General features: G+C 42.5%; 1 protein-coding gene across 1 annotated transcript in view; it reads right to left on the reverse strand.

Moving 5' to 3' along the window:
* Positions 1 to 12,224, reverse strand: part of SCUBE2 (signal peptide, CUB domain and EGF like domain containing 2) — a 70,853-nt gene that overhangs the window by 15,349 nt on the left and 43,280 nt on the right. The window contains exon 17 of the mRNA XM_050955058.1: positions 260 to 430. Within this exon, the coding sequence (XP_050811015.1) occupies positions 260 to 430 (171 nt within the window). The remainder of the gene's footprint in view (positions 1 to 259; positions 431 to 12,224) is intronic.

Consider the following 12,224-nt stretch of genomic DNA (forward strand, 5'->3'; position numbering starts at 1 on the left):
TTGTTTGTAGTTATGTGCTGTAAAACCCACTCTGGAGGAAACTGAATTGAATTCAATATTTCAGAATCACATACAAAAAGCAGGGAAGAGTCACAGCTGCCACTCCATTTTTAACTTACCTCGTTGTTCTGTACTGCAGGGGTCTTTGAGTGTTGGGTGATCTTACATAGCACACATGGTTCTTTCAAGGTGAGTGAAATAAGGAGTGGCAGCATCATTTCTGTGCCTTTGCTAGCTCTGTAGCGTGCAACAGCCTTACCTCCACATTCAGATATATCGCGAGCTCCAGCAAATTTTTGGTTTCCTGGGTTCTGAGGACTTGGGCAAGGTTCACAAGTTATTTGTCCTTCCTCGTCTTGGTATGTTCCATTAGGGCATAAAACACAGAGTTCCTGTGCCCCATCATAGTATGTTCCAACACTGCAGCTAGCTAACGACAGGAAAAAACATCTGATCACCAAAATTCAATTTATTTCTTCAAAGCCAGTAAGTTAAATTGTCAGGTACCAGGCTGCTGAATGATCGATTGCAGATTGATGCCTTCTACCTCTAAGGCAAATCCACTAGAACAGAACCATGAAAATGCATGGGGAGAGAATGTTCTAGAATTTTGCATAGAGTGAAATGTTTCCTGTGAAGAGAAAACCAATTGCTCTAGTATAGTGCATAGCGACAGAGACTCCATCAGACTGTATAGACTCTTTTGATTTTCAGAACAGATATGGGACATTGAAATATAGAAATTGCCCTATTGGGGCAGATTTATGGTCCATCTAGTCCAATATGCCATGTCTGACAATGCCCGCTGGGGTGCACAGGGTGAGTTCAAAAGGAAGTACCTCTGCACAGCCGACAGCCACACCCATAGGGGGTGGTTTGCACACAGTTGGTCCTAGCAACTGACTCAGTTCTCATTGGTGGCTCCAGGCAGCTGTGTGTGCACCACTGTGACACACCCTGAGATCTCACCTCAGCTGGCATACTAAAGCTAGTGAGGGTAGCTATCTGTGACAACAATTAGTGAAAGGGCATATCTGGCCCTCAAAGTGCATTAAGTCTCCTCTTACAAAGCTGGCAAAAAAACTCCCAAAGGATACCACTGTCAGAAACAGTGCTGGATCAGGAAGAAGGTCATGAGCCAGTTTAAAACCAGGGGAGAGGCTTCAAAGGGCTGACAATGGAGAAAGTATAAATTTAAATATTTTATATCTGTTTGTTGAACTGAATCAGAAAGTTTAATTTCAACTCAGTTCTATGTTAATATGTGTCCCCCACCCCCAAATGCTACTGTGCTTTATGGGAGTTGTAAGTCGAGTGCCTCATGAGGTCGCTATTGTCTTCTATGGGCTAGGGTTGCCAGACTACATCTCCCAGGATGCAGCATCATCACATAACTTCCATGAGGTACCGTGTTGACTCAACCAGATGGGAGACTGTGGTGAGTCAGAAGAGATGTAGTCCAGGCAGGGGGTCTGCCTCACAGAAAAAATGGGGGCACAAGGCACCCAAACTGGAACTGCAGAAGCATTCGAGACTCAGATTAATGTCAAACTGACCCAAAATGAAATGTTTTGATTCAGTTCAATAAATCAAATTCTTTCATTTCAGGTCAACCCAACCCAAAACAAAATATTTAGTTTTGAATTTCCCAACTGCAAATCAAAAAATGTCAGCATTTTTCCCAGGGATAAACTTCAGTTTTGCTGAAACTACATATTCCATCAAAAAACATTTTGACAGAAAATTCCTGACCAGCTCTAACAAACATGCTTTTTAAACTGTATATGTCATAAAGAGAAGGGGAACATTGTCAACATTCACTCCTTCCCCCTAAAATAACAACAGGTCAGGCAGTAGCTCACCAATAGCCAAAATCTGCTTTGGTCACATCCCTGCAGTTTTCTCCCTGCAGGAGTGTAACCAAGAGCAAAGTTTGGCCCCCCACCATCTAGGCTGTGAAGTAATTTCCTGAGCACTCATTCCTGTTGGGGGCATTAATTTCAAAATGGCATCCTCAAATCAGGCTTGCACCTATGTGAATAACCCTTGCCCGATCCATAATTTGATCATTCTGAAAGTTGTTTTGCTAAATATAACGAAGAGAAAACATGAAATGTTCAGCCCTTTTTGGAGGGGAGATAAAGATTTCACAAAACAAGCCACAAATCTCATCATTCAACTCTCCATCATCCTTTAAGATTTTCATCAATCAAATGACATGGGGTGAAACCCTTCCAGCCACAGAGGGGCTGCATAGGCCTGATGCTCAGCCATATCATTGTAGATCTGCTATGCAGAGGGTTAGGAAATACAGAAGCTGTACTTGGGGATTCCACAACCCCTGCCCACCAGGGAGCTGAGTGACACATGGAGACAGACTGTAGACACATCTAGGAGTGCCTGGGGCATGGCCACTGCAACTGTAAGCTGCCTAAATCTGCTTATAAACTTCATTCTGGGGGGCTCACAACCTGTAGATGCCTATATACAAATGCAAGAAGTATGGGTAATAAGCAGGAAGAACTGGAAGTGCTAATAAATAAATACAACTATGACATTGTTGGCATTACTGAAACTTGGTGGGATAATACACACGACTGGAATGTTGGTGTGGATGGGTATAGTTTGCTCAGGAAGGACAGACAGGGGAAAAAGGGAGGAGGTGTTGCCTTATATATTAAAAATATACCCACTTGGACTGAGGTGGAGATGGACATAGGAGACGGAAGTGTTGAGAGTCTCTGGGTTAGGCTAAAAGGGGTAAAAAACACGGGTGATGTCATGCTGGGAGTCTACTACAGGCCACCTAATCAGGTGGAAGAGGTGGATGAGGCTTTTTTCAAACAACTAACAAAATCATCCAAAGCCCAAGATTTGGTGGTGATGGGGGACTTCAACTATCCAGATATATGTTGGGAAAATAACACTGCGAGGCATAGACTATCCAATAAGTTCCTGGACTGCACTGCAGACAACTTTTTATTTCAGAAAGCTGAAAAAGCTATTGGGGGGAAACTGTTCTAGACTTGATTTTAACAAATAGGGAGGAACTTGTTGAGAATTTGAAAGTAGAAGGAAGCTTGGGTGAAAGTGATCATGAAATCATAGAGTTTGGAATTCTAAGGAAGGGTAGAAGGGAGTACAGCAGAATAGAGACAATGGATTTCAGGAAGGCGGATTTTGGTAAGCTCAGAGAGCTGATAGGTAAGGTCCCATGGGAATCAAGACTGAGGGGAAAAACAACTGAGGAGAGTTGGCAGTTTTTCAAAGGGACGCTATTAAGGGCCCAAAAGCAAGCTATTCCGATGGTTAGGAAAGATAGAAAATGTGGCAAAAGACCACCTTGGCTTAACCACGAGATCTTGCGTGACCTAGAAAATAAAAAGGTGTCATATAAAAAATGGAAACTAGGTCAGATTACAAAGGATGAATATAGGCAAATAACACAGGAATGCAGAGGCAAGATTAGAAAGGCAAAGGCACAAAATGAACTCAAACTAGCTATGGGAATAAAGGGAAACAAGAAGACTTTTTATCAATACATTAGAAGCAAGAGGAAGACCAAGGACAGGGTAGGCCCACTGCTCAGTAAGGAGGGGGAAACAGTAACGGGAGACTTGAAAATGGCAGAGATGATTAATGACTTCTTTGTTTCGGTCTTCACTGAGAAGTCTGAAGGATCGTCTAATATAGTGAATGCTTACGGGAAGAGGGTAGGATTAGAAGATAAAATAAAGAAAGAGCAAGTAAAAAATCACTTAGAAAAGGTAGATGCCTGCAAGTCACCAGGGCCTGATGAAATGCATCCTAGAATACTCAAGGAGTTAATAGAGGAGCTATCTGAGCCTCTAGCTATTATCTTTGGGAAATCATGGGAGACGGGGGAGATTCCAGAAGACTGAAAGGGGGCAAATATAGTGCCCATCTATAAAAAGGGAAATAGAAACAACCCAGGAAACTACAGACCAGTTAGTTTAACTTCTGTGCCAGGGAAGATAATGGAGCAGGTAATTAAAAAAATCATCTGCAAACACTTGGAAGGTGGTAAGGTGACAGGGAATAGCCAGCATGGATTTGTAAAGAACAAATCGTGTCAAACTAATCTGATAGCGTTCTTTGATAGCATAACGAGCCTTGTGGATAAGGGAGAAGCGGTGGATGTGATATACCTAGACTTTAGTAAGGCATTTGATACGGTCTCGCATGATATTCTTATAGATAAACTAGGAAAGTACAATTTAGATAGGGCTACTATAAGGTGGGTGCATAATTGGCTGGATAACCGTACTCAGAGAGTAGTTGTTAATGGCTCCCAATCCTGCTGGAAAGGTATAACAAGTGGGGTTCCGCAGGGGTCTGTTTTGGGACCGGTTCTGTTCAATATCTTCATCAATGATTTAGATGTTGGCGTAGAAAGTACGCTTATTAAGTTTGCGGACGATACCAAACTGGGAGGGATTGCAACTGCTTTGGAGGACAGGGTCAAAATTCAAAACGATCTGGACAAATTGGAGAAATGGTCTGAGGTAAACAGGATGAAGTTCAGTAAAGATCAATGCAAAGTGCTTCACTTAGGAAGGAACAATCAGTTTCACACATACAGAATGGGAAGAGACTGTCTAGGAAGGAGTATGGCAGAAAGAGATCTAGGGGTCATAGTGGACCACAAGCTTAATATGAGTCAACAGTGTGATACTGTTGCAAAAAAAAGCAAACGTGATTCTGGGATGCATTAACAGGTGTGTTGTAAACAAGACACAAGAAGTCATTCTTCCGCTTTAGTCTGCACTGGTCAGGCCTCAGCTGGAGTATTGTGTCCAGTTCTGGGCACCGCATTTCAAGAAAGATGTGGAGAAACTGGAGAGGGTCCAGAGAAGAGCAACAAGAATGATTAAAGGTCTTGAGAACATGACCTATGAAGGAAGGCTGAAGGAATTGGGTTTGTTTAGTTTAGAAAAGAGAAGACTGAGAAGGGACATGATAGCAGTTTTCAGGTATCTAAAAGGGTGTCATCAGGAGGAGGGAGAAAACTTGTTCACCTTAGCCTCCAATGATAGAACAAGAAGCAATGGGCTTAAACTGCAGCAAGGGAGATTTAGGTTGGACATTAGGAAAAAGTTCCTAACTGTCAGGGTAGTTAAACGCTGGAATAGATTGCCTAGGGAAGTTGTGGAATCTCCATCTCTGGAGATATTTAAGAGTAGGTTAGATAAATGTCTATTAGGGATGCTCTAGACAATATTTGGTCCTGCCATGAGGACAGGGGACTGGACTCGATGACCTCTCGAGGTCCCTTCCAGTCCTGGAGTCTATGAGTAGTGGCTGTTTAACTGGTTATGTTCTTACATTGGCACCCATCACTGTAATATTAAAGAAGCCCAATCACACAGCCACCCACATCTTGCCTCCCACAACTCCTGCACTGGGCCCTGTGCAAAGTCCATTTATTCAGGAGACAAAGATTCCACACTTATTCATATCTGATGTTATTAGAAACAACTGGCTACCTAACAAATCCCTTTGCACAGACTGTGATAACAAAGTACTTGATGCTGAGGATCCACTACTCTCTAGGAACTGAAAGTGCTCAACACCTCTTGGAGTTAGTTTCAATAATGGTAGAAATGTACTCAAAAAGCGCAGACTGGGAAAATCAAGTCCTAAAAAGCATTTTCACAATGTCTGTAGAAAAATTCATTTCTGTTTTTCTATCCACTGTCTCCTCTGAGACTTGCCACACGATGCAAGACTGAAACAGCTCCTGCTGACAGTGATGATCAAAAAATTACATTTTCATGCATCTTTTGCTATTCATTAATCTGACAGCTGCTAATTATTAAACCTAAATATTAGAATTAAAGAAGCACCAACAGGTTCTAAAGATTTATGCCTCCTTGCTTAAAAGGCAAGAGTTCCTCAGCCCTCTTGAGTACACAAAGGGTATTTATTCCAGATAACTCCATGTGGATAAATGGTGCAATGTATCAGACCATTTAATGTCACATAGATATTCACTATGGATCATTAAGAGGACATAGCCCATACTTATCCCCATCTCCTGTTTACAGATGAGCGAAATGTGGTTCACTTATCTGCTGCCCAACAAACTGAGTATGTAGCTAAACAAAAAGATTTGTTATCCAAAGGACACAGATCTTTCTTCATTCCTTTCTCATGGAAAGTAGTACCTGACTACAGAAGTCATCCAGAGAAATCAGTGGCACTATGTGTATGGTAAGAATGATACAGCTAATCCTCTAAGCAGGAAACCTAAGAAAAATGTTAAGCTCAAATTCTTTTGTGCCAATGTTTGTTTAAATAAAGCTAAAAAGTTTGATTTTCATCTCATAAAACCACAAAATGGAAGGTGTCAAATGACACATGGGAAACACCCCGTTTGAAACAAGATTTAAAGATTTGCAAACAAGGAAAAATCAAGAATTCCACTGGCTTTCTTTGCTTCCTCCTCTCCCCCCAGCAACCTGCTTGTTTTTCTTCAAATGAACAAAAGAACCAATTGCCTCCAGTAGACTTCATTTTTGTACCCGCTGTCTTTGTTTGTCTTCAATGCCCATTAAAATCCCATTCTTGTATCTCATGCAGCTGTTTAAAAAAAATATGTGAAAGCTTTTCTGATGGAAAAAAGAGGAGGAGCTCCCACTGGGAGCCAGGATTACTAGTTACAAAGACATTTAAAGACTCTTCCCCTCTTTTCAGCACTTTACTCTTTGAGCATTTGACCCTATTGACAAATACTATGGTATCTCAGTGGCTAAGGTGAACTTCATAAAAGAGGTCATGATCTATCATCTAACCATTTTCCTAAGATTCATGCCTTGACTTTATAAGGAAAATCACAAATAACTGATGCAAACTGATTCCTAAGCAGCGTCCTTGAAGTTATTATTTTTAACAGTTCACAGACTTTATGTTTTAGAAATTTATGTCTATTATCGTGAAAGCAAGCAGGTTAGCAGTACTGCACTTTCCTCTCTCATTTGAGAATTTATTTCCCGTCCCATTTTCATTGGGAAAAAAAATTACAATATGTTGGATTTTAGCTATGTGAAAATACATTTACTAATTGCAACAAATGAAAAAGCAGGCAGGCCTTTGTGTTTCCCTTTAAACATATTTTTCATACTTTGTCTTTTAGAATCCCAGTGTCATACAATACGCAAACAATGGGAATCCGCTGTGTTTTCAATGGTGATTTCTTACTGCTTTGGATTTGCTCTCTAAACTAAGAGCATGTCTACACTTACTGTGGATTGATGCCGCAGTGATCAATCCAATGAGGGTCAATTTAGCAGGTCTTGGGTTGACTGCCGATTGCTCTCTCATCGACTCCAGTACTCCACCGGAACGAGAAGCATAAGGTAAGTCGACAGGAGAGTTTCTCCCATGGCCCAGCATGGTGTAGACACCGCAATAAGTCAACCTAAGGTACGGTGACTCCAGCTACGTTATTCATGTAAGTGGAGTTGCATAATTTAGGTCGACTTAACCCTGTAGTTTAGACCTGCTGTAAGGGCACAAACCTGTATGGTGTTGAGCAACCAACAATATGAACTTTCATGGAAGATGGGGTGCTCAGCACCTCCCCAAATTAGGCCCTCATATACCAGAGCTATTCACACCTACTGACCACTAAAGAGGCTGTTGTTAATTCCGACACACACATACCCCCAGAGGGAATGCTCTTTCATTGTGTTACTGCACTGCAGCAGGAGCTTGCTGATGCTCTTGATATATTATGGGAAATTCAAGGAACAGTGCCAGCTGCTGCGTCACCTTTGCCTTGCTCACAGCACTTGGGCTGTTCTGGGTGCCCCACCTACCAAGCATCCAACACAGAATGTACACTGGTCACAAGGGAGGCAGCTCTGCTGAAATGACGGAGCCAAAGTACATCAGCAGCACAGTTGTCAAAGCAATGGAAAAAGTGTTAAGAGCTTGCTTCCCCTTTCTCATTGGGAAATAGAGTGACCAGACAGCAAGTGTGAAAAATTCAGACAGAGGGTGAGGGGTAATAGGCTTCTATACAAGAAAAAGCCTCAAATATCAGGACTGTCCCTATAAAATCAGGACATCTGGTCAACTTATTGGGAAATGTCCCAGCAGGAGAGGGGGCCATTGCTAGGTCTTATCAGCCACTGCTCCCCTTCTTCTCAGATACAAATATTCCAAGTAAATTAGGCACTGATAAGAAACTGTCAATGTTTAGACATTTGATCTTAGTCAGAGTAAGACTTTAGCAAAACATGGTGACAGTCCAGTCTGCACTACAGAACCAATGTTTGTAACCACATTAGTGGAGAGCTTTGCTGTAACCAGGTACCCTGCCGTATATTCGAGATGCAGATAAAACCATCAAAAAACCTTCCAGGACGAATTGCCATCTCCTCAAGGATCATTTGGAATTTCCAGTATCCATGAATGACCCCATCTTGAAGTTATAGCATCAAACTCGCATCCCTTTCAGCATAAAGACGTAAGCCTGATGTGGGGGAGGATCACCTCTAGAAACAAGAAAGCAGTTCAGTCTCCATGCCTGTTCAAGTCCTAAGATTGCTAATAAAGGGGAAATTATGGAGATTTTTTTTTATTTTTATTATTTTTGGGGGGTAAGTTTTAGGAGCTACATTCTCAGAGCTGCAAAGTTTTATTGAATCTACTAACTCAATGTTACATATTAATTCTTTCTAACAACTGTCTAGATATCTCTTTAACAGAGCACACTTTAACAACATCTACAAATGGAACTATGAGACTGGGACCGTGAAAATCAACTGCACCTAGACCTCAAAACAGCCATCAGCTGTTGAACAGAAAAATCAACTTTCAGTCAACTTGAACTGGATTTGAACTGACAACTTTTAGATGGAAGATTCCATGCTCTTGAACCAGTGATGGCCTTGCTTCTATCATCAACAACTATCTACCAGGAATGTATATGCAAACATCCAGCACTATAGGAAGGTGGACTGCACTAGTAATACATTTTCTACTATAGCCTGTCATGTTCCTAGTCTAGGAATTTTATGTTATATTGTGCTCCAATTTGGACCTTAGGAGGTTAAAAGAGGAAAGGGGAGGAAAAAAAATCTTTTCTTCAAAAAATGATTCCTAACACGAAATGCCGGACAACATAACAAGAGAGCTTTCACTGGAACCCCCTTCAACAATATATATTAATTAATAAAACCATCACTGAAAAGGAGACAAACTAAATAAGAGATTGTTACTGGTATGTAGAGATTATAGCCCTAATTCAGCCTTTAACTTCAGTGGGACTGCTCATGGTAGAAGATCAGCATATATTTAAGTACTTTGCTGAATCAGGGCCCACGTAACTGGATTCAATTGTGTGGGAGTAGGTAGAATCTCTGCCATGTCTTTTTCATTGCTGCTCTTATTATCTTGTTGTATGTAATATTTGTTCAACTGATCGGTCCATCTGAAATAAAGCTAAAGTATTTCCCCCCAGAATCCCTCCCTAATCATTGCTAGGTTTCAACTTCTGCCTAACAATCAAAGAGAAGTGGGGGGGAATCATCTGAGCATGTAGAGAAGAAACCAACCCACCATCTAACCCCCACTCCAAAGACCAGCAAAAAGTGTGAAGAGGGAAGAAAAGCATAGGGAAAGAATGATGGGGAGACATTTAAAACAGAAATAAGGGCAACACCTGAAGAAAGGAGATAAAAAATTAAGGATAACAAGACAACGTGGAAAAGGAAGTAATCAATAAATAAAAACAACAAAATCCTGAGGAAGATGAGACGTTAGGGGGGAATAAAAGAAAAATAAGAGTGGAAAAGAGATAAAATAGCAACTGAGTGAAGAAGGGATTGAGTCATTTATGGAAAAAGAGAACAAATATTGAATTGGGAGGGGTAAATCAGAATAAAGGAATAAAAACTAATTCTAAAGTAACTAGTGCATATAAAAGAGGAAAATAATGAAAAGGAAAAATTGAGACTGAGGGAGAAAGAAAAGTAAGTCGAAAGAGGCTATAACAGAAGGGGAAAAAACTGAAAGGAAATTATTGGGAATGTGAATAATGTCCAGATTGCAGGAATTTTCTGCTAAGTGGAAGCTAAGGGCCAGTCTACACTGTAGCAGCTATCACTCTGGGGATCTGATTATAACATGGCAGTCTCTCGTGGAGTAAAAACATTTGCAATGGAGAGAGGGTCAAACTATATTTTAGCCTCGTTCCCAAACTATGCAAATGCCCTGCAAAACACAAAGCTGCAGTACAGTCCGGGAACAAAGTTAAATCTGTCTACACTGCAAAACCAACTCTAGGTTAAGCTACATGAGAGAATCCAGAGTTTTAACTGGAGCACCCAATACAGTAGTTGTTACAGCACAAGCTGCACCTTTACCTTCCACGTAACAGACACCTTTTATAGTCTGGACCAGAGGTGGGCAAACTACGGCCTGTGGGCCACATCCAGCCGACGGGACCATCCTGCCCAGCCCTTGAGCTCCCGGCTGGGGAGGCTAGTCCCCGACCCCGCCCTGCTGTCCCCTCACCCCCGCAGCCTCAGCTCACTGGGCCGCCAGCACTCTGGGCAGCAGGGATGCGAACTCCTGCCAGGCAGCGTGGCGGCGTGGCTGGCTCCAGCCGAGCAGTGCGGCTGCCAGATATGCTGCTCTAAGCAGCATGATAAAGGGGTGAGGGGGGTGGATAAGGGGCAGATGGTCCCGGGGGGCAGTCAGGGGACAGGGAGCAGGGGGCGATTGGATGGGGAGGAGGTTCGGGGGGGGAGGTCAGGGGATAGGGAACGGGGCGGGTTGGATGGGCATGGGAATCCTGGGGGGCCTGTCAGGGGGCGGGGGCCAGGCCGTTTGGGGAGGCACAGCCTTCCCTACCCAGCCCTCCATACAATTTCAGAACCCCAATGTGGCCCTCAGGCCAAAAAGTTTGCCCACCCCTGGTCTGGACACTACTCAGAGGTGATAAATTCATCCCAGAACTAAGGGCCAGCACAAAGCCCTGTGAATCTATAAAGCACGCTGTGTGCACTGAGGTGAATTTCATTCAGAGGCAGTCTCCTAAGATTCCAGACATTTATTCTATTCTCAATAGGATATTTGAAATTTCTGAACCGCAATCTGCCCTTTACTCAATAGCAATACCACAAAGCCCCATCTATGCCAAGCGTCTACCTGCTCCTGCACCCCCGTCAATTCAAAATCCTGTTGCCAAAGTTCTCTCCCACTCCTGTTATGTCCCTGAATCCATTCACAGACTTGCTATCTCTTGCTACATAGTCATCCTCATGTTCAAAGTGCTTCCTTTTCCATGTGTCTTTAAGGTGCCCAGCACAGTAGCTTGAGACATTTGGGAACTACTCCAAAACAAACAACAAACAACTTAATCTCATATCTACCTACACCCCTGAACTATTTTTTTTTCCTGATACCCCCTCTTGCTTGCTACAGTCCTGCAAATTCCTTCTTATTGTTTTTTTCAGCTGCTCCTTAGCTTTGCTCCTTCTGGCTGGTGGTGGGAGGTAGCAGTGGTCCCAGTGCCATTTTTACAGTAAACAGTGAGAAATGGTGCCATAGTCCTTAGTGAGGACTCTAGCTAGCCCTGTCCCTTCAGGGCCTATCCTGCCCACACTGAAGCTTCCATTGACTTCAGTGAGGCAGGATCAGGCCCACAGTGCAAACATTTTGCAAGCCAGCTTCTAAACGAAAAATAAAGTAAATGCAAAGATTGATCATTTAGGTTCCTCTCTGACATAATAGGCAAAGACTAAGGGCAGGCTGACTGCAGATGGGCAGAGGATCAGCACTATGGAGGACAGAACTAATGAACTAAACTCATCCACTGCTAAACTTATGAAAGATTCAGAAAACTATGTTTTAAAGAGACAAAATAGATGAATTTGAAAATAGATCACAATGCAGTAATCTGACTCCCAGGGCAGAGGCACAGAAAGAGTGGAGCCCAAAGATCTCTGAGTATTTTGTTTGCAATGTAACTGGAGAAAATGGAGCATCAGTTCAGTTCCCAATAACCACTGAACAGCTTATCTGAGTCTCTCCTCTTGACGTTTGTGCTCAAAGGGCCATCCTCTGTTTTGGTTAATGTGGCAGAGGCTAGCTACAGCCAGAACAATCTTTCTTGCCATTCTGCAGAAGCCTCCTTATCTCCAGATTTTAGCACAGAAATGCAATGAAAGTTTCCTGAGTTTTAATGAGTA

This window comes from Gopherus flavomarginatus, chromosome 5, assembly GCF_025201925.1.
Source record: "Gopherus flavomarginatus isolate rGopFla2 chromosome 5, rGopFla2.mat.asm, whole genome shotgun sequence".
Lineage (NCBI taxonomy): Eukaryota > Metazoa > Chordata > Testudines > Testudinidae > Gopherus > Gopherus flavomarginatus.